The sequence below is a fragment of the Megalobrama amblycephala genome, linkage group LG6, assembly GCF_018812025.1.
Source record: "Megalobrama amblycephala isolate DHTTF-2021 linkage group LG6, ASM1881202v1, whole genome shotgun sequence".
Classification (NCBI taxonomy): Eukaryota; Metazoa; Chordata; class Actinopteri; order Cypriniformes; family Xenocyprididae; genus Megalobrama; species Megalobrama amblycephala.
The window spans coordinates 7,445,389-7,472,759 of NC_063049.1; the positions used below are offsets into that span (position 1 = coordinate 7,445,389).

General features: G+C 35.9%; 2 protein-coding genes across 8 annotated transcripts; one reads left to right on the top strand and one right to left on the bottom strand.

The window, feature by feature from the left end:
• Nucleotides 1-238: 238 nt before the first annotated feature.
• On the bottom strand, nt 239-14,477 carry mettl8 (methyltransferase 8, methylcytidine). 4 transcript variants are annotated; one of them, XM_048192786.1, is made up of 10 exons: nt 14,351-14,477; nt 13,656-13,797; nt 10,363-10,454; nt 9,991-10,268; nt 9,491-9,540; nt 6,537-6,597; nt 5,243-5,382; nt 2,117-2,223; nt 1,128-1,193; nt 239-1,013 (listed from the first exon to the last, which is right to left on the bottom strand). In XM_048192786.1, exons 2-10 carry the CDS (start codon nt 13,781-13,783, stop codon nt 856-858), a joined length of 1,080 nt encoding a protein of 359 aa, XP_048048743.1. In that variant the 5' UTR covers nt 13,784-13,797; nt 14,351-14,477; the 3' UTR covers nt 239-855. The 4 variants fall into 4 exon arrangements, with proteins under 4 accessions (XP_048048743.1, XP_048048741.1, XP_048048742.1 ...); XM_048192784.1 differs by having other exon boundaries at nt 2,117-2,226; XM_048192785.1 differs by having other exon boundaries at nt 2,117-2,226; nt 14,340-14,477.
• On the top strand, nt 14,246-27,120 carry dcaf17 (ddb1 and cul4 associated factor 17). 4 transcript variants are annotated; one of them, XM_048192780.1, is made up of 14 exons: nt 14,246-14,604; nt 14,688-14,791; nt 14,892-14,982; nt 15,073-15,209; nt 15,392-15,470; nt 16,159-16,248; nt 16,588-16,695; nt 16,791-16,896; nt 24,025-24,167; nt 24,536-24,645; nt 24,863-24,950; nt 25,148-25,228; nt 26,623-26,778; nt 26,858-27,120. In XM_048192780.1, the coding sequence occupies exons 1-14, from the start codon at nt 14,437-14,439 to the stop codon at nt 26,975-26,977; spliced, it is 1,581 nt and encodes a 526-aa protein (XP_048048737.1). In that variant the 5' UTR covers nt 14,246-14,436; the 3' UTR covers nt 26,978-27,120. The 4 variants fall into 4 exon arrangements, with proteins under 4 accessions (XP_048048737.1, XP_048048739.1, XP_048048740.1 ...); XM_048192782.1 differs by lacking the exon at nt 26,858-27,120 and having other exon boundaries at nt 24,863-24,963; nt 26,623-26,759; XM_048192783.1 differs by lacking the exon at nt 26,858-27,120 and having other exon boundaries at nt 24,863-24,963; nt 26,611-26,744.
• The last annotated feature ends 251 nt before the right edge of the window (nt 27,121-27,371 follow it).

Genomic DNA, 27,371 nt, shown 5'->3' on the forward strand with positions numbered 1-27,371 from the left:
GCCACTTAGAAATTACTGTCCCATCGGTCTAAACATCATATCCATCACACACACATGCTTAATGGTGTAAATATATGGCTATAAATATCTCCCTATGAAATACAGAATCAGTGTGTATCAAGGTAAAAAAAGAAAGTACATTCGCTCTCATGCAATGCAATTTTTTTACTTGCAATAAACATATACTGACATAATTAACATAAACATCTTAATTATTACGAGCACATTTTTTTGAAAATATTTCAAATAAACGTTTTTATTATCAAAGTTATTTCTTTGCAAACCAAATTGCCATTACAAACATGTAAAACATTACAAATAATAATCAATATACATCAAATTCTATAAAAACCTGAGCAAATACTTATTTAAAGAACAAATACAACCTTTTGTGACAGTCATTATGGAAGTGAATTTGCCCTTCTGTGAGAATGAACAGTTTGCATATTTTGTTCCAATAAATAAGATAGCATACTAAATACACTTGAATGAAAAATCAAACACCTTTTTAGCACTTAAATCATATTATATATGGTTATTTGATTACATGCAATAGTAAAATGGTCTCTAATGTGGCTTTTAGAAGAACAACCATTAACTTTCAGAACTCCGGTAATGACAATTCACTCAAATAGCTAATAATGCAAAGACAATACATTCATTTCAAAATGGGAGCAACTGTTCAGTTTTAAAAGGAACATAAGGATTGCTTTCTTGATGTTTTTATAATGTCATCTCCATCATTTACTATACTTGAGGTCTAACACAAAGATAACGTCTTTGAGTTCTATCATAAAGATAACATTATTTAAAATCTTGATAAGACTAGCTCAGTTTTTTGTAGAGCTCAGTCTGCTAGACAGAGGCTGAAATCAGATAAGGCTTCCGGTATTTGCTTTGCATCCACACTCTGTGCATTACCACCTTCTTTCCTCTGTTCACCTGCAGTCTTCTGTCTTCCAGATTCTGAATCTCCTCCAAGCCAGCATTAGAAAACAAATGATGAACCTCGTCTGTAGAGAGATCAAGACATTCAGCATGAATGGGTGTTTATGCAAGCCAAAAACTGCAGGGAATTCAAAAATAATATGTACGGTATTCTAAAAAATCTGCTGAAATGGTTCTACCTTTTGTGAAGAAATACACACAGGTTCCATCCTGTCGCGTATAGAAGTTTTCTGACAAACACTGACCTGAAGAAAGTGGATCAGTGGTCATGCACAGTTATACGAGAATCAATTACAATCAAGTTTTGATTTGTTAAAGTGGTCCTATTATGCCCGTTTTCACAAGATGTAATATAAGTCTCTGGTGTCCCCAGAATGTGTCTGTGAAGTTTCAGCTCAAAATACCCCACAGATCATTTATTATAGCTTGTCAAATATTAGCTTGCCCCTATTTGGGTGTGAGCGAAATCAAGCCGTTTTTGTGTGTGTCCCTTTAAATGAAAATGAGCTGCTGTTCCCGGCTTCCTTTCCAGAAGAGGGCGGAGCTTTAACAGCTCCGTGCTTTGGTTGTTCAACAACAACAAAGCTGGAGAATCTCACACAACCAAAATGAGGATTGTCAGTAATGGTGTTCAGCCTTACATTGTTCAAACCGGAGTCAACACTGATGGAGAGACTCAGGAAGAAGTTACAACTTTTAGAATGAAACTGGACGTTTCTGAATGGTTAGTGGATACATTTATGTAGCTGCTGTGGAGTTGATTCAACTCATTGTCTAGCATGTGCCGTCATGTTAATCTTTTGTGCACATCCAGCATTGAATTGACCCTCGAATAGCTCTCTTTGCATTGAACTTTGAGTGTTGTAACTTTGCAGATGTTGTTTATGCTCAAACAGCAACATTACACACTAACTAAAATTAAAAAAGTGAAATCATAATCAAGGACCCCTTTAAAACTATGAGAAGAGAAATTACTATTTAGTTAAATTAAATTTTAGGACTGTCATGATATTAAAATATTAAAAACATCATTTTCATAATTAGAGACTTGTTGTATATTGACGGTTATATTAACGATTTGGATATAATTGAATCACAGTAATAATGGACTTTGTAATAATATTAATTACAATGCTAAATAGTTTAAAGAGTCAACAGAGACAATCACCTTTTTTAAATCTTAGTTGTGACAGATCATATCTGCCGTAGTCTCTGAACAGCACGATTCCTCCCTGTTTCAGGTGTCCAGCCAAACTCTCCACCACACCTTGAGCTCTGCTGAAGGAAAGCAGAAGGGTTAGAGGTGTTTTAAACAGATTAAGATTTAATTAATAAGAGAAATGCTATATTAAGCTTCCATATAGCAACACAGGATTTTGAATATAATAACAATTTCTCCATATCATTTGTGAAATTTTGATGCTTTTTTCCTTTTTGAATCTTGACAGCCTGAATTGCTGTTGTATGGGGGAAAAAACTCAGAAATTCTGCTAAATAATAAGTTTGGAATGACATGAGGGTGAATAAATGATTACAGAATTAAATTTTTCGGTGAACAATCAAACTAACTCTCAACCAAAGACAAAATTTTAGAACCTAAAAACAGATTTAAGGTGTAATTCTAATTTGCTCTCAGAGGCTTTTGCATGTGAACTGGGGTTTAACGGGTTTAAGGTCCAAATGTCAGTTTTAGTGCAGCTTCAAAGAGCTCTACACGATCCCAGACGAGGAATAAGGGTCTTATCTAGTGTAACAATTGGTCATTTAAAAAAAATATATACTTTTTAACCACAAATGCTCATCTTGCACTGCTCTGTTATGTGCCACGCATTACATAATCAGAAAGGTCACGATGTAGGCAGAAGTACTGACCCAGTGTTTACCAAACATGCAAAGACTTACGGTTAAAAAGTATATAATTTTTTTATTTTTTGAAAATGACCGATCGTTTCACTAGATAAGACCCTTATTCCTCATCTGGGATCGTGTAGAGCCCTTTGAAGATGCACTGAAACTGACATTTGGACCTTCAACCCGTTGAACCCCAGTGAAGTCCACTATATGGAGAAAAATCCTGGAATATTTTCCTCAAAAACCTTCATTTCTTTTCGACTAAAGAAAGAAAGACATGAACATCCTGGATGACATGGGGGTGAGTAAAATATCAGGAAATTTTAATTCTGGAATTTAATTTAAAGGTGCCCTAGAATTAAAAATTGAATTTATATTGGCATAGTTGAATAACAAGAGTTCAGTACATGAAAATGACATGCAGTGAGTCTCAAACTCCATTGTTTCCTCCTTCTTATATAAATCTCATTTGTTTAAAAGACCTCTGAAGAACAGGCGAATCTCAACACAACACAGACTGTTACGTAACAGTCGGGATCATTAATATCTACGCCCCCAATATTTGCATATGCCAGTCCATGTTCAAGGCATTACACAAGGGCAGGACTTCTAGATGTGCACAGCTGAATCATCAGACTAGGTAAGCAAGCAAGAACAATAGCGAAAAATGGCAGATGGAGCGATAATAACTGACATGATCCATGATATCATGATATTTTTAGTGATATTTGTAAACTGTCTTTCTAAATGTTTCGTTAGCATGTTGTTAATGTACTGTTAAATGTGGTTTAAGTTACCATTGTTTATTACTGTATTCACGGAGACAAGAGCCATCGTTATTTTCATTATTAAACACTTGCAGTCTGTCTAATCCATAAACACAACTTCATTCTTTATAAATCTCTCCAACAGTGTAGCATTAGCCATTAGCCACGGATCACAGCCTCAAATACGTTCAGAATCAAATGTAAACATCCAAATAAAAACAATACTCAAATAATCCGACGCATGCATGCAGTATGCATGACGAACACTTTGTAATGATCCATTTTGAGGGTTATATTAGCAGTGTAAACTTTGTTTATGCACTGTTTAAGGCAAGCGCGAGCTCCGTGGGTGGGGAGCGTGAATATTTAAAGGGGCCGCAACATGAATCGGCGCATTTGTAATTATGCCCCAAAATAGGCAGTTAAAAAAATGAATTAAAAAAATCTATGGGGTATTTTGAGCTGAAACTTCACAGGCACATTCAGGGGACACCTTAGACTTATATTACATCTTGTAAAAAAACGTTCGATGGCACCTTTAAATGATTTTTATGCAAATGCTCATGCAAAAGCAGGGATTCCATGGCAATTGTGTATACGGTGTTACTTTACAGTTTCGTTCCCTGAAATGACTGTTCTGATTGAGAGGTAAAGATCTGAGGTTGTAGATTCAAATCCTGTAAGGGTTTATCCATAATCTATATCACCATGTAACCTTGATAAAGACCCTTCAGCTCATGTTACTCTAGTCTAGTCTAGAGGGATTGAACCTATAATAAGTGCACTGTATAAATAAATCAAACAAAGCCTCTAGACTCAAAATTGTGTTGACCATATTTGAGGGAATGTATAAAACTCTGTGATTTATCTGTGAATCTGATGAGGAACAAGTGGAAACATTAGTTCAACATCTCTGGGTACAAAGAGAAGCAAGAAACACTTTGCTAATGCAAACAAAAGAGAAAAGATGCTAGTCTATGGTTCTGCGAGCTTCCAATTTGAGCTTCCCAAACCAGAGCTTCATGCTTGCACTTAATTCCCTCGGCAAAAAAACTTTAAATACTCCAGAGCTGTGGTAAAATATGTAAACTGATAATCCCTAACACTCAATTTTCCATAACGCTGCTCAAGAGCTGTCAAGATCATGTTAATTTCTGAAGCTATCTTAGATAACTTCTGAAGCTACAATGCTGGTTATAACATAAATATATGAGTCCAAGAAATGAAGTTGATCATGTTTTAATTTAACCTTTGTTACATATCCAGTGTATCTTAACTTAACCTTCCACATAAATCTATATGGACTGGATAATGTTGAGTATATTAACGTTTCTAAATATAAAAAGAAATAAAGGTGGCTTTATGATAAAATAAAAACATGCTTCTGATGCTATTCTCATGCTATTTAAAGTATATTATATATTTTAAAGATATTAAATACATGTTGCGACAGTTGGATTAGGCTGAAGGGTATAACAGTGAGGTAAACTGAAAATGGCTGCTATAAGCGAGACAGCAGTAATGGACACTGTGGACACTGGTCATATAAACACTCTAATGTCAGATGCATGCTGGGCATGTGTGTTAGTGTTAACATAATGTGTGAGTGTATGTTTGTGTGTGTGTGTGTGTGTGTGTGTGTGTGTGTGTGTTTGTGAGTATTTGACCTTTATTACCGTGCTGGGTGGATGGCAGAGAGCACAAAGACCACCAGAATAATGTCCAAACTCTCAGGGGGGAAGGGAAATGGGGACGTTGTGTCACAAATGTCCCGCACAAATGCATGACACACCGCAGGGTCATAGTCTGGGTGTTCCTGCAAGGGAAAACGTGTGCAATTGTCCTCAAATGGCTGAAGTTTTAGTGGGGCATTTTAATGTTTGCCTCAGTGGACATTTTATCATACTAATACAATTAACAAACATTATGAGTTTCATTTATTTTAATATGAAAGCAGTTGACACTTTGGGAATTGCTTTAATTGCATTTCAAATAGGCTAAATAAAATTACTTTTAGGGCGAATCCCATAATGAAATGTCCAGGTCATAACTCACCCCGGAAAAAAAGGGGGGAAAATTGCATAAAAATAAAGCCTGTCAAAAAATGTACTAAAATTAAAACTAGCATAAATTAAATTCAGTACTACCAAGATATATATAACAGTATTTTATATATTGTATATATTCAAACTACACATTTTTTTAATTAAAAATTAATTTAAGAAAATAAAATATTTTATTTCATTTCCATACCTTTATTTTAAGTTCCATGAATTCTTCTTGGTATAGCAAATAAGATAACTGCTTTCTATTTGAAAATGTAATGTAAAATGTAATTAAAATGTGTGTCATTTATTCCTGTGATCAAAGCTGAATTTTCAGCATCATTACTCCAGTCTTCAGTGTCTCATGATCCTTCAGAAATCATTCTAATACGCTGATTTGCTGTTTAAAGAATAATTTCTTATTATTATCAAGCCATATTTAGGGTCTAGAATACCATAGAGACTCTGGGAGTGTTCTTTTGACCCGGACCAACACCCAAGCAACATGGCTGTTACTTTTTCACAGGCAAAATTTTCTTCACAAAATGTAAAAATATTAGTTCAATATATATAGTCAATGAGTAAGAATGAGTTTTGAATAATAATCAAAGCATATATGCAGCACTGCCACTGCATGCTGTGGATGTCTCTTCCCCCGCCATTCAATATGTTCTGCTGCTGGCATTCGATGAAGGTCTCTGCACGCCAAAGAGCATCAAGCACCAGGAGACAGAGCCAAACTCCCACACGACTGATCAGCCGTCATTTATATGGATGGAGAACAGGATATTTCGCCCTCCCCATCTTTATCCATTCTCAAAGGCTTTCACTAATGTATATCTGGGATGTGTGTGGGCTCTATTTGATAGAAAGGTGGCAGGTGTAATTATGCGGTGAAGAGCAGAGACATGTGACTGTGATTTACCTGGATGAGCTCAACAGCTCGAGATGAGAAGTCACAGCAGTACAGAAACGCCTTACTGCCCCTAAAAATACACAAATATGACTGCTTACTTACTACACCCAATAAGTGTTTCTACTACAACTTTTTGATTTTCATCTCCTCATCTGATAATTTAATATGAATGGAATCATTTAGAGTCAGCATCCGCTTTGAGGTCACCAGATTAGGGTCTATTTTGCAAATGATAATGACCTGAACATTACTGACTGTATAATATCCCACTTATTACTTGGATGCTTACCCAAAACATTGACATAAAATAAAGATTTGAGTTTAAATTATTTTATTACTTTTTCAAAGAACTTAAAGGTTTAGTTCACCCAAAAATGAAAATTATCCCATGTTTACACACCCTCAAGCCATCCTAGGTGTATATTACTATCTTCTTTCAGATGAACACAATCAGATTTATATTAAAAAAATATCCTGGCTCTTCCAAGATTTATGATTTGGGTGGGGGCAAGATTTTGAAGATCAAAAAATGCATCTATCCATCATAAATATAATCCATATGGCTCCAGGGGGTTAATAAAGTCCTTCTGAAGCAAAGCGGTGGGTTTTGTGAGAAAAATATCCATATTTAAAATTTTATTAACTATAATAACTGGCTTCCGGCAGACAGCCTGCACAAGTCAACTTGCGCCACAAGAGTAACCCCTGACGCAATGTATGATGCAGGTTGTAGGAGTATCATAAGTTTGCAGTTCAAACAAACAGGGCTGTGCAACAAACTCAATCTCCTCTTCTCTTATATCGAAATCTTCTAACATTTCTATTTAAAATTTCTCATTTTAGGCTACGTTTACACGTGGGCGGCTATTTTCATAAACGGACATTTCAACCTCTCCGGTTTCAAAAATAACATTGTGCACACATGTCAGTTTTCAGAAAAGTGTTCATTTACACATACCCGTGTATATATGCCGTCAAGAGCATGCCAAACCTGTAGGTGGCGGTGTAACGAGAAGCTCAAGCCAACGTAAGCTAATCAGAACCCCGAAAATAGCAACGAATAATAAGAGTTTGCACCAACATAAATGCATAAATAGCAACGAAAAACAACATAAATAGCAACATAAATAGCAACGAATAACACACAAGAAGAGTTTGCACCAACATAAATGCGACTGCTACTCTGAACGCTTCCATGATCACTTTACTGTCTATGATGATCACATGTAAACATAGGTCGCACTTTTGACGTAGGTGCGAGCTCTGGCGCATACTGTGATGTTGGCTGCCTAAACACCCGTTTGTCTCAGTTTACATACAAACGTGCAAACGAAGATTTTCAAAATCTTCACTCTGGCCAGAGTTTTTAGAAAGACTCGTTTTCAGAGGGGAATTCTCCGTTTGCGTGTAAACGAAGGGTGCAAACGAAGGGAAATGTCTCAGTTTTTTCAAAATAACCATGTACGTGTAAACGGGGCCTTAGACTTTTAATTTGTGACCGGTGTTTCGTTTTACTCTATTCCTCTGCACTTCCGTGTTCGTCAATGCATCATGCATCAGGTCAGAGATCACTCTTTTGGTGTAAAGGCAGGAACACACCAAGCCGACGGTCGGCCGTCGGGCAGTTTTTCTTCGTCGGCCGACTAAGTTTTCTCAGTGTGTTCCACACCGTCGGCTGAAGTTGGTCCTCGTTGGCTTTTTTCCCGCCGATTCGAAATGTTGAATCGGCGTTGGAGCTCGTCAGTCTGTCGGGCCATCTGATCATTCTGATTGGCTGTTCAGCTACTGCCGCCTGCTGGTTCGGAAAGGCATCACACAGGCGCTGAACTGACGTGCTACTTGGCCGTCGGCTGTTTAGCATTGGTTTGGTGTGTCAGGTCAACTTTGGACACAAACGCTGCCGACATGAGCCAACCAGTCTGCTTTCGTCGCCACTAGTTCGTCGGCTTGGTGTGTTCTGGCCATAAGTCGATTTGCGTAGGTCGTCTGCTGGAAGCTAGGTATTCGAGTTTATAAAGACTTAATTTATGTTTAAAAAAAACAAAAAAACAAAAAAAAAACAATCGCTTCACTTCAGAAGTCCTTTTATTAACCCACTGGAGCCATATGGATTACTTTTATGACGCATGGATGTTTTTTTTTGGCTTCAAAATCAGGCGCACCGTTCACTCCCATTGGAGGACCAAGGATATTTTTTAATTTAACACAGATTGTATTCGTCTGAAAGAAGATAGTTATATACAACTAGGATGGCTTGAGGGTGAGTAAATCATGGGATAATTTTCATTTTTGGGTGAACTAATCCTTTAAATATTCAAGGTATACTGTAGTTCCTCACACAAAGCTATTGTATGATTTTAGAAGACTTAGAGCATGAGATCTAAACTACTGTTCCAAGGTTTGGGGTCAATAAGATTTTATTAAATTGATCAAAAGTGTTACAAAAGATTTCTATTTCAAATAAATGCTGTTCTTTTGAAGTGTCTATTCATCAAATAAAAAAAAAAGTATCGTGGTTTTCACAGAAAAGCAGCACAACTAATTTCAACATTGATAATAATGATAAATGTTTCTTGAGCATCATATCGGCATATTAAATTGATTTCTAAAGAATCATGTGACACTGAAGACTGGGGTAATGATGCTGAAAATTCAGCTTTGATCACAGGAATAAATTACATTTTACAATATATTCAGATAGAAAACAAACATTTTAAATGGTAATATTTCACAATGTTATTTTTTGCCAAATTTTTGATCAAATAAATGCAGCCTGGACGACTTCTTTCAAAAAACATTTTCAACAACATCTTTTTGACCCCAAACTTTTAAATGGTAGTATGTGTTTCATGGTGCTTTTTGTACTAAAACAATTGTACTACAAATATCTACATAATTTCTCCTAGTAATAAAAATGAGGAAATGATGTTTAGTTTTTCACATGGTAAAGCTGATGTTCTTACCTGATGGAGCTGATGATGGGAAACACACTGTTTCCTGCACCGCAGCCCACCTGCATAAACACACAAAACAATGTCAATGTTTTTTATCATTCATGAGATGAAATAAAAACGTTCTGAAAGTAATTCCAATGAAATTGTTTCTCTGTGTTGTTATTGTTATAGTTGTGGTGTGGACTTTGCTATTCTTTTATATTTAGAATGACTTTTAGAGCTACACCAAACAGCTGTGGGGCACCATTGACTTCCATAGTATTTTTTTCCCCATTTTCCCCACTGTTTGGTTACAAACACTCTTCAAAATATCTTCTTTTGTGTTTAGCAGAACAAAGAAATCTATACAGGTTTTTTTAATAACTTGAGGGTGAGTAAATTATGACAAAATGTTTGGGTGAACTATCCATTCAAGCCTAATTCAATTCTAAATTACTTAACACATCAGAAATGATTATTTAGGCACTAAAGAAATTGTTCTTGTGTGACTGAATGGAGGTTAGTAACACCTCTAGTATCCTAAAAGCAGCATGTTGTCCAGGGAATGTGTCCACATCACTGGTTAATGTGCTGGAACCGTAGGGCTGGTGTTTTTCTCTGTTCTCAGACTCTGAGCACGAGTCCAGCCCGCTGCTCTGCCCCTGCTCCGGGATATACGTCCCTGCAGTGTCTGGAGGGAGAAGCTCTGGGAACTCAGTGAAGAGCCAATTCCGGTTTCTGAAGAACTTGCTCTGGTGCGTCTCATAAAATCGGTCCCAATATTTATGAGCTTCTCTGTCATATTTCGCTGATTGGAGAGAAAACAACAAGGGATCAAAACTAGAAAAACAAGGTGGCAACCATTAATGGGATATATCTTCATGTTGGGGTTTGAATATTACATTGCTCTTCTAGAGGAATCTTCTCTTTCGAGTTCTCCTCTGCTTTCTGCCGGGCTTTCTCTCTCTCCTCTTCAGTCCACTGCACATGATCCCTGAGGCACAGCACACAGAACAAACATTCACTTCACCTCACTGATCCAACTCAAATATGATCCAAATTTAATTAAGCATTAATGTGTTGGGCAATAAATGCAAACAATAGAATCCTTTTAATGTGGGATTATTTTCTAAAAAAGTCAAGCCAAGTCAAGTCACCTTTATTTATATAGTGCTTTATAGAATACTGTTTCAAAGCAGATTTACCATGATAAACAGAAAAAATAACAGAAACAATGAAGCAAACTTCATCAGATATGAGACAAATTCAAATTCTGCATAAATAAAGCAGCTCTACAGAAGACAATAGCGTTGGGTAACACTTTACTTGAAGGGGTGTGCATAAGACTGACATGACACCTTCATAATCTTGACATTACACGTGTCATGAATATGAAGGAGGTTTTATGCATGTTTATGACAACTGTCATTAAGTGTCATTCGCTCAATTATGTCATTTTTAATGCAAAGATGACATTGTTTGAGATGTCTTTGTTACGACAACTTGACATAAACCAAAACATCATAACCTGTCATAAACATGACATAGCAGATTACATTATTTTGGTAACACTTCAGTATAGGGAACACATATATAAACGATTAACTATGACTTTTCCCTCAATAAACTCTTAATTTACTGCTTATTATAGTTAATTGTTAGGTTTAGGTATTGGGTAGGATTAAGAATGTAGAATATGATCATGCAGAATAAGGCATTAATATGTGCATTATAAGTACTAATAAACAGCCAATATTTTAGCCATATGAATGCTAATAGTAATAAACAACTAGTTAAAAGACCCTAAAATAAAGTGTTACCATTATTTTATAACATTGTCATCTTTTTTACGAAATTTGAAATTGTCTATTATCTGACCTTCTGTTGGAGGAAACTTAAAAAAACAAAAAACAAAAACAAAAAAAACATGAAATGAAAAATAGTCATGAGGCTGTTATAAAATTATTTGTCAGAGTATTGTCACTTAATGACATTTTAATGACAAGTTCAATTTGTACCACTGTACTTCAGCTCAAGATACATATTTATGACACTATTATAATGGCCTCATGTCAAAACCAACTACATGACAGTTTAATGCAATGTTAACCCATAAAGCTAAATAATGTCAAGTTGTCATGACAAAGACACTGACAGGTTATGATGTATTGGTTTATGTCAAGTTGTCATAACTCGGACATCTCAAACAATGTCATCTTTGCATTAAAAATGACATAATTAAGCGAATGACACTTAATGACAGTTGTCATAAACATTCATAAAACCTCCTTCATATTCATGACACATGTCATGTCATGATTATGAAGGTGTCATGTCAGTCTTATGCACACCCCTTCAAGTAAAGTGTTACCTAGCGTTGTTATTCAGCTCAATTCAGTTCAAGTTTTGTTCTCATCCAGAAGTGTTAGTGCAGCCAAATCAATAATATTACTACTGAATATTAAGCATCTTTTATACCCCAACTAAGTCAATCAGTACTTACTATTAATCTTATTACCTAAATAAATGAAAGCTTGAATTATCTATTGAAGTTCTGAATTGTTTGTACATTTTTGGTTAACGCAACCCAAGGAGGATGGCTTTGCCAGCTGCGTCACAAGGTTTCTTCCTACTTGCACATCCTATAAGAAGTTTATCAGTTTCAGGTTTAATTGTGCCAGTGTTATCATTAGCTTGCTCACTTTTTTTTTCTTTTACATTTCTATAAATCTACAATATAAATAATAAATATAATTAAAACTGAATTTAAAATGCATATTTATTTGAACAGTCTACAATAAAATGCTTCTTTATTTAATTTTATATTTTACCAAGCAATGAATATGAAAAGCTTTAATTTATTTTAAATATACAGTAGTTGACAAAAATAAAATGTCTTTTAACAGTATTAATTTATATGAATGTAGAATTGTGTGCATTCTAGGTGCTGCAATTAATTTTTTTTTTTTTTATACATATAGCTAAATGTCATATATCATGTATATATAAATGTATATATATAAATGTCATATATCATGTACTAAAATGCAAAGGTTATTCCACAGCTTTCAGTATATATAGAAAAGGTAAATGTATATCTATAACAAAAAGTATGTAATATATGTACATATACATATACACACATATACATATACATACACATACACACATATATAAACACATACATACATAAATGCCAATATACAAGGATACGGTATATACATTTTCTTTATAACATCTATTGTTATTAACATGGTACATTCAGTCAATTTAATTGTTGAATGTAATGGACGAAGTTGAAGATATAGGATATTTGCTAATATGATAATAAGAAAAAGAAGAAGATTAAAAGTAATGACGTTATGTATAAATGCATACATTCCCTCTTACATATCAATATAAAAGTTATGTAGTAATATGCAAATTCCTGTTAATATCAAATACTATTAAGACGTTTTCCCATTAGATTCAATAAGACAGTATAAAGAGAGAAGAGAAAAAAATATATAGATGTATATATTCCATGGTAATATGTTAATATTATTGTTGTTGGTGCTACCACTGCTGTCCTTCAAATACTATAAGTTACACAATGAAAAAAACAAACAAAACAACAACAAACAAACAAACAAAAAATCAAAGAAAAAACAAAAGAAAGAATAAAAAAATAGATAAAATAAATAAATAAATAAATAAATAAATAAAGAGAAAAGAGATCTTTGGGTGGGGGAGAGAGAGAGAGAGAGAGAGAGTTGTTTCATGCTGAAGAAAGAGAGTCATTGTGATATACCACTTGAGCCCATTTCGTATTCATTCGTAGGTCATTGGCAGGCCCATTCTAAGTCACTGGTGCATGTTGTTTCTTTTTAAACACCTTTTTTCTTTTGATTTACTGTCCACTTAAATAGTCATGTGCTATGGAGTGTATTTTTAGAGTAAATATATCCCATGAAGTCTCTAAATTATGAAAATGAAGCTAATATATGTGGTCATAAAACTAGAATGTATTAAAAAAATGTAGAATTAGAAAAATGTTTAAAATAATTATATAGTTTTTCAGTTTATATATATATATATATATATATATATATATATATATATATATATATATATATATATATATATAGTGTAGTATATAAAAACAGTCCTGCAGTGTGATCTGCATAATGTCCTACTGCTTTTACTTAGACTGTACCACATGTTATGCTGAAAGATGTCCTCGGGGTGGGTGAGGATTCTTCCTCCTAATGGGGCAGGTGGTCTTCCTCCACTGTACAGCCTGCAGCTCACAGCACGGACAGTCAACTTTAAAAATATCCTCATTTCTCCACACTCATCTGAGAACAGCAATTAATGATTATGATTACTAATTAAACACTTTATCTACCACTATTTACTGATGTGAAGCATTAAACTACATATCCCGGCTAGCAACAGCGACGATGCGCCTTCAGATGACGTACACCCGGAAGTTTTTGTAAACACATGTGAGAAGAGTGTAGGCTGATTACAATTTCAAGCAGCCAAAAATTGACCACTAGAAGCAGACAACTGTAAGATTTTATGCGAATGTAATCTATAATTGTGCCACGTTTTGAAAATGCCCGATATGAGGATTTATGTAAACAATTGAAATGTTCGCCGTTAACAGTTAGCTTAGTACCAAAAACGTCTCATGAAAATACACCTTTAATTTTAATAATAGCAAAATGAACAAATGTATATGCTTATATGTGACTATTTAAGTCATTGGAAGCAGATACTCTTCGGTATATTAGCTAACGTTAACTGTTGTAGTTTGGATATAACTAATATGAATTTGAGCAACGCTACTACGATTGCAAAGTCTGCGTATAAAAAGACAGAAAGTTGATTTTACCCAGTACTCACTTAGATGCCATTTCTGAACATTATTCCGCTTAGTTTTGTGGTAGTCAGTGCATTTTATATGAATGGTGTGAGTAGTGTCGTTCCCTATGTGCGCGCTCCCGTCTCCTCCATGTGCGCAGCGCCCCCCTGCGTGCACCCGCACTAGTAAGAACAGCTGTGCTGTTCTGACTTCAAGATCCAATGGATCCTGCTCCAATGACTTTGGCAGATTACTGGGAGCAAATCTTAGGATCTTGAGAAACATCATTCTCCAAGTAAGTATTGCTGTGTTTAATACTTTTGTTTTTGTTTTGTTTTTTAAATTAGTTCTATGTTAATTTATGTCATGACTTTATAGGATGACACAGAATTCATAAAGGTTTGGAGCAAGACTTCCAAGTCCCTCATCGCTTATGAAAGTGGCCGGATATATTTTGATAATTACAGGTGTTGTTACAGCAGGTAAACTATCTGATTTTAATATTTGTAGATACTTAGGAAAATTATGTTTTTCTAAAATATGACATCTGTTAATATGGCTCAAATTTATTACAATTCACAGCCTTTTGCCTGAACCAGAACAGCTGTATGAGCTCCCCAAAACTCCCAAAACAGAGAAGATTGAAGACGCATTATTGTGCCAGTCCCCTCTGGTAAGTTTGATCTTCTGCTGCACGTCGTTCATTTGCATATGCAAAATAGTCCTTTTAACTTAAATGTAATTGACTTTTTTGTTTTTGCAGGACAATGTTCTACCAAATGCTTCAGAGCAGAAATCATGTCTGTTGGCTCTGACAGCTCATAACTGGTTGTATCGGCTCTCAGCTGACACAGGAAGAATGCTACAGCGGGTCTACCTCTCCTCTCGTTTCAAATTCAGGTGATCGCTCATCTTCACTGTAGTACTAAAGAGAAGATGTGTTAGTGCTAATCATTTTGGTAATGATAACATGCTGCATTTTGTTTCATGTTACAGTACAATTTCTGGCTAAATCAGCAATCTCATTAATGTAACATCTGAAATGAAGTGTTTTTGTTGTACTAACATGAGTTTGGGAACAGATCTTTAGGTTGGGACTCCTCACAGGAGACATTTTATGTCAAATCCATTCAGAGCAAACAGACGACTCTGGAACGACAGGTCAGACTTTACTGAGGCTCATATCTGTGATGTATTTATTTCATATTCATTTGAATTCAACTTATTTTAAATAATTACTTCGCAAAAAAGTATGTTCTACATAGTGTGAATGTAATCTAGAAGTACTATATTCGATATGCCGTCAGTATCATGTGACCTACCAGCATCAGTTGTGCCTACTCTTATATGAGTTCTGTGAATTTTTTTGTCATATACTGTTTTTCGCCTATAGGGAAATATGCGATTTCGGATGCAGCCAATCTCTTTTTCAACCTAATAAATACTGAAGTTGTGTATTATTGTTTAACTTTCTGAAGTCAGTGCAAATTATCTTACATTTTGGGTATATTTTCCTCCTAATTTTCCTCAGATAGGGCAGCTGGTGAGAAAGTGTTGCTTGGTTACAGTGTGGGTAGATCCGGTGTTCTGACAATATATGCTACTTGTCAGGATGTGTTATCATCACTATATCTGCATGGTTTTAAGGCTAGGGTAAGGGTTTGGAGTCAAATAACATTCAAGTTTACTTAGTCTTTCTGTTGTTTGAGTCCAAGAAGACAGAGTGTGCTGGTGTCCGCTGCTGTTAGTTTGTTTTTGCAGCTTCAGGACCATCTGAATGAGGGGACTTTTTCCAATCATTATTTCATGTTTCTCTCTCTTTCTCTCTCTCGCTCTCTCTCTTTCTCAGGCTGGTGTTGATAATAACATCCTCATGCGTGTGGCCGTATTTCAAGTCTTTCCACTGGAGCTTGTAGGAATGCTGGAGATAAATAAAAAAGTAATGTCTGCATAAGTACATTCAAATAGATCTATTTTGAAGTGAAGTGATCTATTTGAAGTGAATGTCATACATTTTTATAATTTATTTATCATCCTTTTCTCATTTATTTATTTCAGTTTAGCTCCGCTTATATTACAGTGAAACCTGTGGATTTTAGAACGAGATATTAGTTTCATTAAATGGTATTTTTCTATGGTGTATTTTCTGTGGTATATTCAAATGAGCATTGTCAAATGAATGAATCAATATAAAAATGTTATGTTATGTTATGTTATGTTATGTTATGTTATGTTATGTTATGTCATGTTATGTCATTTCATGTCATGTTATGTTCAGGTCTTTGGAAAGACGGCTGTGGATGTGCTGCTGTCACAGGGAGTCTTAGCTGTATCACACAGCTCAAAACATGTCAAACTTTACAGTTTTGAGTACATAGTTAATAAGGTAATGGAAACATTATTCTTTTTTGTGAATGTTTGGTTTATTGACCCTGTTTGTTTTATCATTATTCCATATGTGTTCTTTTCACTTCACCTCAGTTTAGAATTGAGGAGTTGGCTCTGGGACAGCAGTGTGAGCTTAATGGTGGAAAAGGAATTGTGGGAGAAGCTCCATATGGTATTCCGGTCAACATTCACATTCATGGTGGGTAGGGTGACTGATTTTTTTATATACAGTGTAAAAAAAAAAAAAAAAAGCTAAAATAACTCAATTTGCTCCAAAAAGTCTTGAAAAAGTGGGTGGATAAAGTTTTAAATGTTGATTCAGTATTTATTTTTTGAACAAAATGTATCAAACCTTAAATGGGTGATTTCTGTTTATACAAAATATTATTATTTTTGTCTCTTTCTTTAGATTTTTAGGTGACATATTCTTGACAGAGTTTGTGAGATTCACACAAATGCTTAAAAATGTGACATTTAAAACAGCTTAATGTATTTGTCACACACATTTAGGTGAAACTGTGAAAATTGTGCAGTTATTTTCAGCATTGGTTATTTTACGTTCAGGACCTCGCGCCTCATGTGTGATGGAATATTTTGTTCCCATTATATCGAGAACAGTCCAGGGTCATAACATGAGCCTACAATCTCATTTTCTTACCATTGAGCTTATCGTATTCCACACATGTAATATATATGACAAAACTGAGCCTGTGTAAAACATTACTTTAGGTCACCTTTGTCTATGGAATATTTTACAGTAACATATGTCAAGTTAATTTCTTTGGATTTTTGGTGACCATTCATGGCCATTCCAATGAGAATTCTGCTTAAAAAGGCTGCTGTTAATTTTTCAAAATATCCAGTGATTTTTCCTCCTTTTTTTGTTAGTCACCTCTGTAATAACTATTAAGTGTTACTAAAAAGATGTAGAGCTGAAGTTTGTAAGAGTTTACACTTTCTGAGGAAATCAGTTTAATTACTTATAATCAACTCTCTATAATTAAGTTGAGAAAAATGTCCAAGCACTGTGTAGATCAGGGCTGCGTTCAGCCCCAACAAAACGTTGCAAAACGTTTTTTAAACGGAAACGGAGGTGCGTTGAACACACTGTTCTGATGACGCAGGAGTTGCAACTATGGCAGCTGAGAAGGCCATTCTTTGTGTTCTTTTTGAAGAATTTTCAGACCCTGATGAAGTCGGTTTAAATACGTGTTTAATACTGCAAAATACACTCAATGTTATAGTCAATGCCCTTGCCGTCCAGAATAAAAGAGAACATCCCATTTGAGTGAAGGGATTTGTGGAAACTTCTACTTATTTCAGGATGAAAAGACAAACATTTCGGGTGAAGGATAATCCACTTCTTACCTCCGAGACTGTGTTGATCATTATTATTTTTATCGTGAGTAAAATGATCAGCTTATCATTATTGCTGATCACTGTTGTTGTGCTATGATATTGTAATATTTACCATTATATAATCAGAGGAGTATAGAAAAGTTTATTAAAGTGTCACTTCACAATACAATAGCAAAAATATATACTAAGTATAGTATTTTTATGTAACATTAATACCCATTGTGCGAGCTGTCTCTTTAATACCGCGTGGTTTATATACAATTTGCCGCTGATTGGGCTGATATTTCTGACACACCCACCAAACAAGAGAAAACGTATCTCAAACCTGTTGCACACCGTTTCCAGGAAACATGTCGTTCAACCCGGAAACCGTAGCAAAACGTTGCGCGCCGGTTTGAGCTTGAACGTGCCCCAGGCTTTCTCAACCCTGCTCCTCGAGGGCCACTGTCCTGCAGAGTTTAGCTCCAACCCTAATCAAACACACCTGAACCAGCTAATTAAGCTGTTCAGGATTACAGGAAAGCTACAGGCAGGTGAGTTTGATCAAGGTTGGAGCTAAATTCTGCTGGAAAGTGGCCCTCGAGGACCAAGGGTTGAAAACGTTGTCAGTAGTTAATTTCGTTACCGAAAACTATGACGAAAATGCTGATGACACCGATATCATTAAACACTAACAGTGACTATATAAACATAGAATAGAATAGAAACTTTATTGTCATTATAAAAATATAATGAAATTTGTTCAGTAGCTCTCAGAGACCAGCAGCCTCAAAAAAAACAAAAAAGAAAAAGAAAAGTAGAATCCAACTACAAAATAATATCACAATATGCAAAGTAATATATATGTATATATATATATATATATATATATATATATATATATATATATATATATATACAGTGGAATTAAATAATGCAAAAAACAGTGCAAACCAAAGTGCTGTACAGAAGAATATATAAACATAAAATACCCAACTCATACAAGACATAAAATACAAATAAAACAAATTAAGAAACAAGTGTCAAAATCAAGTGTCAAAGGCCAAAGAGAAAAGGTGGGTTTTAAGAAGTGACTTAAAAGAAGACAATGAAGAGGCCTGTCTAATGGGCAGAGCCAGATCCTTCCACAGTTTAGGAGCTGCCACAGCGAAGGCACGGTCCCCTCTGAGCTTACCTTTTGTTTTGGGCACATTCAGGAGCAGTTGATCAGCTAACCTGAGAGAACGGGTGGGTGTATAAGGATGTAACAGCTCCGAAATGTAGAGTGGGGCAAGAATATTTAAAGATTTAAAAACAAATAAGAGAATTTTAAAATGGATCCTGAAATGTGTGGGCAACCAGTGAAGTGAGGCTAAAATAGGGGAAATGTGCTCGTATTTGCGTGTTCCAGTTAACAGACGTGCTGCAGCGTTTTGTACCATCTGCAGACAAGCAACACAAGACCCACTAACCCCCACATACAGTGTGTTACAGTAATCCAGCCGAGTGGTGACAAAGGCGTGGATTACTGTCTCAAAGTGTTGCCTTGAAAGAAATGGCTTTATTTTGGCCAGCTGCCTCAATTGAAAAAAGTTTGATTTAATGACTGCCCTGATCTGACTGTCAAGCTTAAGGTCAGAGTTGATTTTTACCCCTAGGTTAGTAATAGTTTGTTTGTTGTACTGGGCCAAGGCCCCTAAATCAACAGAAGGGGTCCCAATGGTGCCACCAAAAACCATCACCTCTGTCTTTTTTACATTAAAACTTAAAAAGTTAAGAGACATCCAGGCCTGTATATCAGCAAGACACTCGAGTAACTGTCTGACAGTGTTGTTATTTTTAAGAAGCACATAAATCTGGCTATCGTCTGCATAAAAATGGAAAGACATGCCATGCTTCCTGATTATTGAACCTAGTGGGAGCAAATACAGAGAGAAGAGGGCCTAAAACTGAGCCCTGTGGGACCCCACAAGAGAGAGGAGCAAAGGAGGACTCAGAGTCACCACAGCTGACACAGAAAGTCCGACCTTCCAAGTAGGACCTAAACCATTCGAGTGCTTTATGCCCTTGATGCCCACCCACTGCTCCAAACGTGAGATCAGGATTTCATGGTCCACAGTGTCAAATGCAGCAGTTAAATCAAGAAGCACGAGAATTCCACAATCACCAGAGTCAGTAGCTAAAAAGATATCATTAAAAACTTTTAAAAGAGCAGATTCTGTGCTGTGCAAAGTTTTAAAACCAGACTGGAAAATTTAAAGAATATTGTGCGCTTTCAAAAAGGCCATTAATTGACTGCAGACTATCTTTTCAAGGATTTTTGAAAGAAAAGGTAGTTTGGAGATGGGCCTAAAATTTGCAAGATCTACAGGATCCAGACCAGGTTTTTTAATCAAGTTGCACTACTGCGTGTTTAAAAATTTTAGGAACCACACCTGAAGACAGACTGCCATTAACAACTGCAAGAACAGATGGTCCTACAGTAGGAAAGACCTCTTTAAAAAGTCAAGGAGGAACAGCATCATGTGGAGAACCTGAGGGCTTCAAATGATCAACAATCTCCTGTAACACAGACAAGGTCACAGGCTCAAACCTGTCAAAAACAGCAGAATAGAGGACAGGGATTGAGGAGTCTTAAGCTGAAGGTGAAATAAGAGCTCTAATGAAAGTGACATTATCAATAAAAAAGTGCAGAAAGTTTTCACAAACAGCAGTGGAGGCATCAAAACACGAGGCTTGTTACAGTTTGACAGAATAATTTCAGGTAAATATTTTCTTTTAGCATCTTCCACAATTGTCTGATAATGACGCCAGCAGTCCCTTAGCATTTGAAGTGAAACATAAAGTGAAACAACTGTTCAATTCCAGTCTGCCACAGCTATGTGTGTGTATGTATGAGAAACAGGTGTGATACATGCTACAGCTCTGGGAAAAAAAATATTTCTCAGCCTGTTTGTGCGTGTTCTAATTGCTCTGTATCTTTTTCCTGATGGAAGTGGTTCAAACAGTCTATGACCTGGGTGAGTTGAATCCTTGATGATGTTGCTAGCCCTCTTATGCAGATGGATAGCATAAACTGTGTACGGATTGGGAAGCTGGATTCCCACAATTCTTTGTGCAGTCTTGACTATCTGGGCCAAATCTTTCGATTCTGTGTAGTGCAGCTGGTATACCACACTATCACACAGTGGCAAAGAATGCTTTCTATTGTACTCCTGTAGAAATTTACCAAAAGCTGAGAAGGCACTTTGGCTTTCTTGATTTTTCTAAGGTAGAAAAGCCTCTGCTGAGCTTTCTTCATTATATACTGAGTATTAACAGTCCATGTTAGATTGTTTGTGATAAACAGGCCCAGGAATTTGATGTTGGTAACTTCCTCTCCATTTATATAGAGAGGGCAAGGTGTCGTTTTCCTGTAGTCTATGATGATTTCCTTTGCTTTGGTGTTCAAAACCAGGTCACTATCCGAACACCACTCGACTAGGTGTTGAACCTCTTCTCTATAGTGCATCTCGTCATTTCCTGAATTCAACCCCACTATAGTGGTGTCATCAGCAAACTTCACTATAGTATTAGAGGAGTAGATGGGTGTACAGTCATGTGTAAATAAAGTGAAAAGGGCTGGGCTGAGGACACAACCCTGCGGTACCCCTGTATTCAGGGTGAGAGTGGATGAAGTACAATTACCCACCCTGGCATTCTGTGGTCTGTTAGTAAAAAAGTCCATAATCCATGAACAAAGTGAATTAATCAATCCAAGGTTGCTGAGCTTGTTCACCAGTTTATGAGGCACTATTGTATTGAACGCAGAACTAAAATCCACAAATAACATCCTAACATATGTGTTGGGATGCTCCAGATGGGACAGGCTTGTGTGGAGCGTGACTGAAATTGCATCTTCCGTTGATCTGTTCCGACAGTATGCAAACTGATGGCTGTCCAGATCAGTGGGAATATTGGCTTTGATGTAAGATAAAACCAGCCTCTCAAAGCACTTCATAATAATTGGTGTCAAGGCAACTGGGTGGAAGTCATTGAGACACCTGACTGCTTGGTTTTTGGGCACAGGAACAATAGTGGTGGATTTAAGACATATGGGGACTATAGCCTGCTGCAGAGACAGATTGAAAATATTGGTGAGCACCTCTGCTAGTGTCTGATCAGCACGTGACTTCAGCGTACAACCCGACACCATGTCTGGTCCTGCTGCTTTGGTGATGTTGATTTTCTTAAGGGTGAATCTCACCTGATGACACTCAAAAGCAAGTACAGGCTCTTCCCTAGATGGTGGTACAGTCTTAGATTCCACTCTGCTAGTCTGGTTATCAAAGTGTGCAAAGATCTGATGCAGGGTGTCAGGAAGTGTGGCTGGTCTGTTTTGTACCGCTCTTGTAATCCGTTACAGTTTTAATACCTCTCCACATGCTGCGGGGGTTATTATTTTTAAAGTGGCCCTCTATGCGAAGCTGGTATCTGTGCTTGGCTTCTTTAATACCCTTCCTCAGTTCCCTTCGGGCATTACTATAAGCCAGCTTGTCCCCTGACCTGTAGGCAATGTTCTTTGCTCTGAGTAAGGACCGCACATATCTGTCAAACCATGGTTTTTGGTTTGGGAACACCTTTATAGTCTTATTGGTCAACACAGTATCAGTACAGAAGGTTATGTAAGCCAAAACGGATTAGCTATATTCCTCCAAGTCTGTACCCTGTGCAAATAACTCCCAGTTTGTATTTTCAAAACAGTCCTGCAATGATTTACATTAACATCATTTTACAGTTTTATCTTTTGAGAGAAGCTTTTGAGTTTTACCAGTTAACATAATGTAGAAAGTGTCTTACTGTATATGATAATATTGTAAATCAGGAAACTAGTAAATGAGTAAAATAAACCTTGCGTGAATAAAATGATCAGTTTAACAATTACACACCATGACTTGACTACAGTTAATTTACAAACTAGACTAAAATTACCATTCTTTTAGTCAACTAATACTTTTCTAAACAAAAAAACAGGATAAGTTGAATAAATATGATAAAAACTAAAAAGGACATTTGACACAAGACTGTTTACGTGAGAAATGCTAAGCAGATGTAGTGTTAATTCTATTATAAAACACTACAAATAATGCATGTCTGCCCATTATATAATCAGAATCCACTTTAGACTGCAGTCTGGAGTTATTACAAGCACTCTGATGGTTTAAAGTGGGTTTTGACAACAGTAATAATCTCATAAATTGTGATGTGTAGCTTGATGCTTATTGTAACTCTAATGCACCTGTTACCCAGCTGTGATTATATGAATTCTCGTAAGCATTATAGGTCACTTCAGAATTAAAATTTCCTGATAATTCACTCACCCTCATGTCATCCAAGATGTTTATGTCTTTCTTTCTTCAGTTGAAAACAAATTAAGGTTTTTGAGGAAAGCATTCCAGGACTTCCAGAACTTCACTGGGGTTCAACGGGATGAAGGTCCAAACTGCAGTTTCAGTGCAGCTTTAAAGGGCTCTACACGATCCCACACAAGGAATAAGGATCTTGTCTTGTGAAACGATTGGCCATTTTCTAAAAAAAAAAAAAAACCTTTTTAACCACAAATGCTCATCACGTGTGATGTAGGGGGAAGTACCAATCCAGTGTCTGCAAAGTGAATGTGCAAAGATTAAGTCAAACGCCCTTTACAAAAAAAAAAGGGTAAAACAAAGATGACTTTTGTCAGACTAGTCAGACTATTTTGAAGTTGAAGAAGAAAATGAGATGGAGTTTTTCTCCCTACTGCTGTACTTCTGCCTATGAGATATATACACAAGTTGAAATGCATTCTTGGTCAACAGCTATAGTGCAGGCGTGATTAAGCGTTGGGTTCGGCGACGATTCACTTCGCGTCACGCTCAGTGTGAAAGGGCCTTTAGACTAAAACAAATAGCTGACAAAATGAACACAGTTGCTGACAAAATGAACAGTTGTCAATACTTCCTCTCTACAGAGTGTCCTCCTGTATTGTTTGAGATGTCATACTTTGAGAATGGGGTTCAGATCGGAGGTCATCCCTGGCACTACATATACACCCCCAACCACAAGAGACACAGAGGAACCCATCATATCTGCTCGATCACAGATGGAGCGCTGGTGAATACTCTGATTCCTACACATATTCTTAGGAATATCAGTCCAACGAAAAAGCCAAGCTGCAGTATTTTAAGATCCTAGTCATGCAGTGAGAGTCAATGTGTGTAACCTTTATGTTGCATTTTGGTTAAAATTATTATCTGTTATGGTAGACATATTAAACTTTTAGGGCAAGACAAGACAAATAGTATTAGGCTTATCTCATACTTACTGAATTACAGAGCAAATGAAGACTTTGATTCTAAAATAACCTTTGGTTCTTAGAAAAAGAATAGTTATGTTCAATAATTGACACAAGTGGTATTTAATTAAAGATGTTTTTATTTTTATGTGTTATGTGTCTATATAATCCAATGATCTGTCTTCAGGCTACGAACGGTGTTCAGGACATGAAATGTGACTCTCTGGAAGCAGACTGGATCTTTTTTCACCCAGATGATTCAGGACGAATTGTTCATGCCGGGCCCAGCGCAATAAAGTGAGCTTAATTATTATATATGGCAAAAGAGAGGCAAAGTTGCACATTGAATATTCTTATGTAACAGGAATCTTATTATAAACAGTGTCCTTAGACAATGATAAACAAGTGAATGAGAATCCATGACCTTGAGTATTGTTTTTGGTTATGTACCATAGGAACAATGTGAATGAACAACATTTCTCTATAATTGCTGTTTTAACATTCTCTTTTACAGTGTTCTGAAGATCATGGCTGAAACTGGATGTGACTGGAAGTATAAGATAGTCACAGACTTCTCTATCGCCGCTGCTCGTGACAATAGTGTAATTGTTGTCTGTGGGTTCATTACCAGCTGTAGTAGCAACAGAATGCTATTGAAATTTTGATTCCATTTTAAACTGCCAATCTTAGGATTTTGTCAACTTCAGACTCACTCAGCAGAAATATCAGCTGATATTTATTGTAAAAGAAGAACAATACTGCAGAGAATTTTGTAAACAACAGTTCTTCTTCCCCACAGGCACCTCAGGTGATTGTGACCTCTTCTGGTCGTACAGTGAAAAGGAGATTCCAGTTGTTAGATGATGACCCTGCACAAGAGGTACTGCAGCCCACTCACACTCTAAAAATCAAGGATCCACAGTAGAGACCATTGGTGCAGAAAATAACTAGTCTAGTCTACAGTTCTTGATTAAGAAAAGTTCTTTATTTTACATTTTAGTTTCTTCAGATCAGTGAATTGGTTTCTGTGTTTTTTTTTCTTTTTCTTTTTTCCAGCACCACAACATTATTTGGTTTTATAAAGAACTTCAAGAATAAGTTCATTGTTGCACTCAAACGGATAGTTCACTTCAAAATGAAGATTCTGTCATTATTTACCCACCCCTGATGTTGTTCCAAATAAAAGAGAACTTTTGTAGAATGTTCCCACTGCACTTTTTCACAAAATTGTGTGGAGGATATAATGATGATATAGTCTCATTTGCACTTTATAGTCTCATTTGCACTTTGCATTTTGCGAGTTAATATCTCACATTTCTCACTTCTTTTCTCAGGATTGTGAGATATAAACTCGCAGTTGTGAGTTATAAACTCCAATTCTGAGGGTAAAAAAAGACTTACTTTTCTTTTTCTTGGAATTGCAAGTTTATATCTCACAATTCTGACTTTATAACTCACAATTGCAACTTTATAACTCACAAATGCAAGTTTATATCTTGCAATTCGGACTCTATAACTCGCAATTCTGACTCACAAACTCACAATTGCAAGAAAAAAGTAAAAATTATGAGATAAAAAGTCACATTTACCTTTTTTTATTTTTTATTCAATAGCAGAAACAAGCTTCCATAGTAATCAGACTTGACATATCAGAGATTATTTGACACACAAGAAGTATAGACTTCTTTGTGGTACTTTTATGTTTTTTTTTTCTTTTTCTTTTTAGAGCCTTTGGCCACTGTATGAACTATGAACATCTCGTGTTCTAGAAAAGAAAAAGTTAAAAATAAAGGTTCTTTATTGGCATTGATGGTTCCATGAAGAACCTTTAACATCTATGGAAAACTCTCCATTCCACAAAAGATTTTATAGTTGAAAAAGGTTCTTTAGATAGTTAAAATGTTCTTTAAAACAAGTAAAAAACAAAACTGTTCTTTTTCATTGAAAGGTTCTTTGGGGAACCCAAAATTGTTCATCTGTGGCATCACTGTGAACCCCCTTTATTTTTAAGAGCGTATAAGTGTTTGGAACATGATGGGGAGTAAATGATGACAGAATTCTCAATTCCATCATCTGATTGGAACCTTAATTGTTAAATAATATCGTGGAAGAATGCATGCTGATATGTGTTCAAATGTCACATGATACAGGGTTTGGTGTACTGATGTAAGGCCATCAAACTGTTAACTCACTCTAGTGCATGATAAAGTCTCTGAGATTTGTTTTGTCTCTGTTATTGTTTGTATTTTGACATAACTCCAGGGTCTTATCTAGACTTTCAGAATGGTGAAGTATGAAGATGAACTTGATCTGTTGGCTGTGATAGACATCACTCACACTGATGATGAAGGACAAGCCCATCTTCGTCTACACGACAATAAGACAGGGATTTTAATGAAAAGAGTTCCTCTAAAAGAGCCATGGGATGTGGTATGCCATTTGAATGAATGTTTTAAGATTTCATTCACTCTATTTGTCATAACCTAACATCCTCTGTCCTTTTTTTCAGACCTACAGTCATGAAGTGTACTTTGATAGAGACACTATTATTCATACTGTCCAGGAGAAAAATAACACCTTCTGTTGCCATGTTTATAAAATGAAGAGAAGACCTTCAGATGAACCATAAGCACATTTCATATTCCTGTATGTGTAGATTACTAATGGACTGTAGTGCAAAAAAAAAAAGTATTTGTATATCTGGTACTGTATTATAATTGGTTTATTTTTCCATGTGGATTTGACAACTTAAGAGCAGAAAACATTTTTTTTTTTTTAAATAGATGAATATTGCACACTATCATTTGTACTGAAAAACTTTTCTATTTAGTTATTTTATCTAAACATTTACTTAACTTTAATAAAGACCACTTTGTGAAAGATACTCTCTTGTCATCGTTGTGAAACTAGTGATGTTGCATAACACTTCAATGTGGCGAGTTACAAAATTGTGTTGTCATTAAAAAAAAGAAAGGGGGTAAAAAAGAATCCTGTGTCCCAAAACCTAGTGAGCTGCCTACATG

Coding starts and splice junctions, on each gene's coding strand:
- mettl8 (XM_048192784.1), bottom strand. CDS start 13,783: ATGAGGATATTTTTAAAGTTGACTGTCCGTGCTGTGAGCTGCAGGCTG. Junction 10,455..13,655: donor ATCTTTCAGCATAACATGTG/GTACAGTCTAAG, acceptor GCTGTGCCTCAG/GGATCATGTGCAGTGGACTG. Junction 10,269..10,362: donor GATTCCTCTAGAAGAGCAAT/GTAATATTCAAA, acceptor CTCTCCAATCAG/CGAAATATGACAGAGAAGCT.
- dcaf17 (XM_048192780.1), top strand. CDS start 14,437: ATGTGCGCGCTCCCGTCTCCTCCATGTGCGCAGCGCCCCCCTGCGTGC. Junction 15,471..16,158: donor AGACGACTCTGGAACGACAG/GTCAGACTTTAC, acceptor TCTCTTTCTCAG/GCTGGTGTTGATAATAACAT. Junction 16,249..16,587: donor TGCTGGAGATAAATAAAAAA/GTAATGTCTGCA, acceptor TGTTATGTTCAG/GTCTTTGGAAAGACGGCTGT.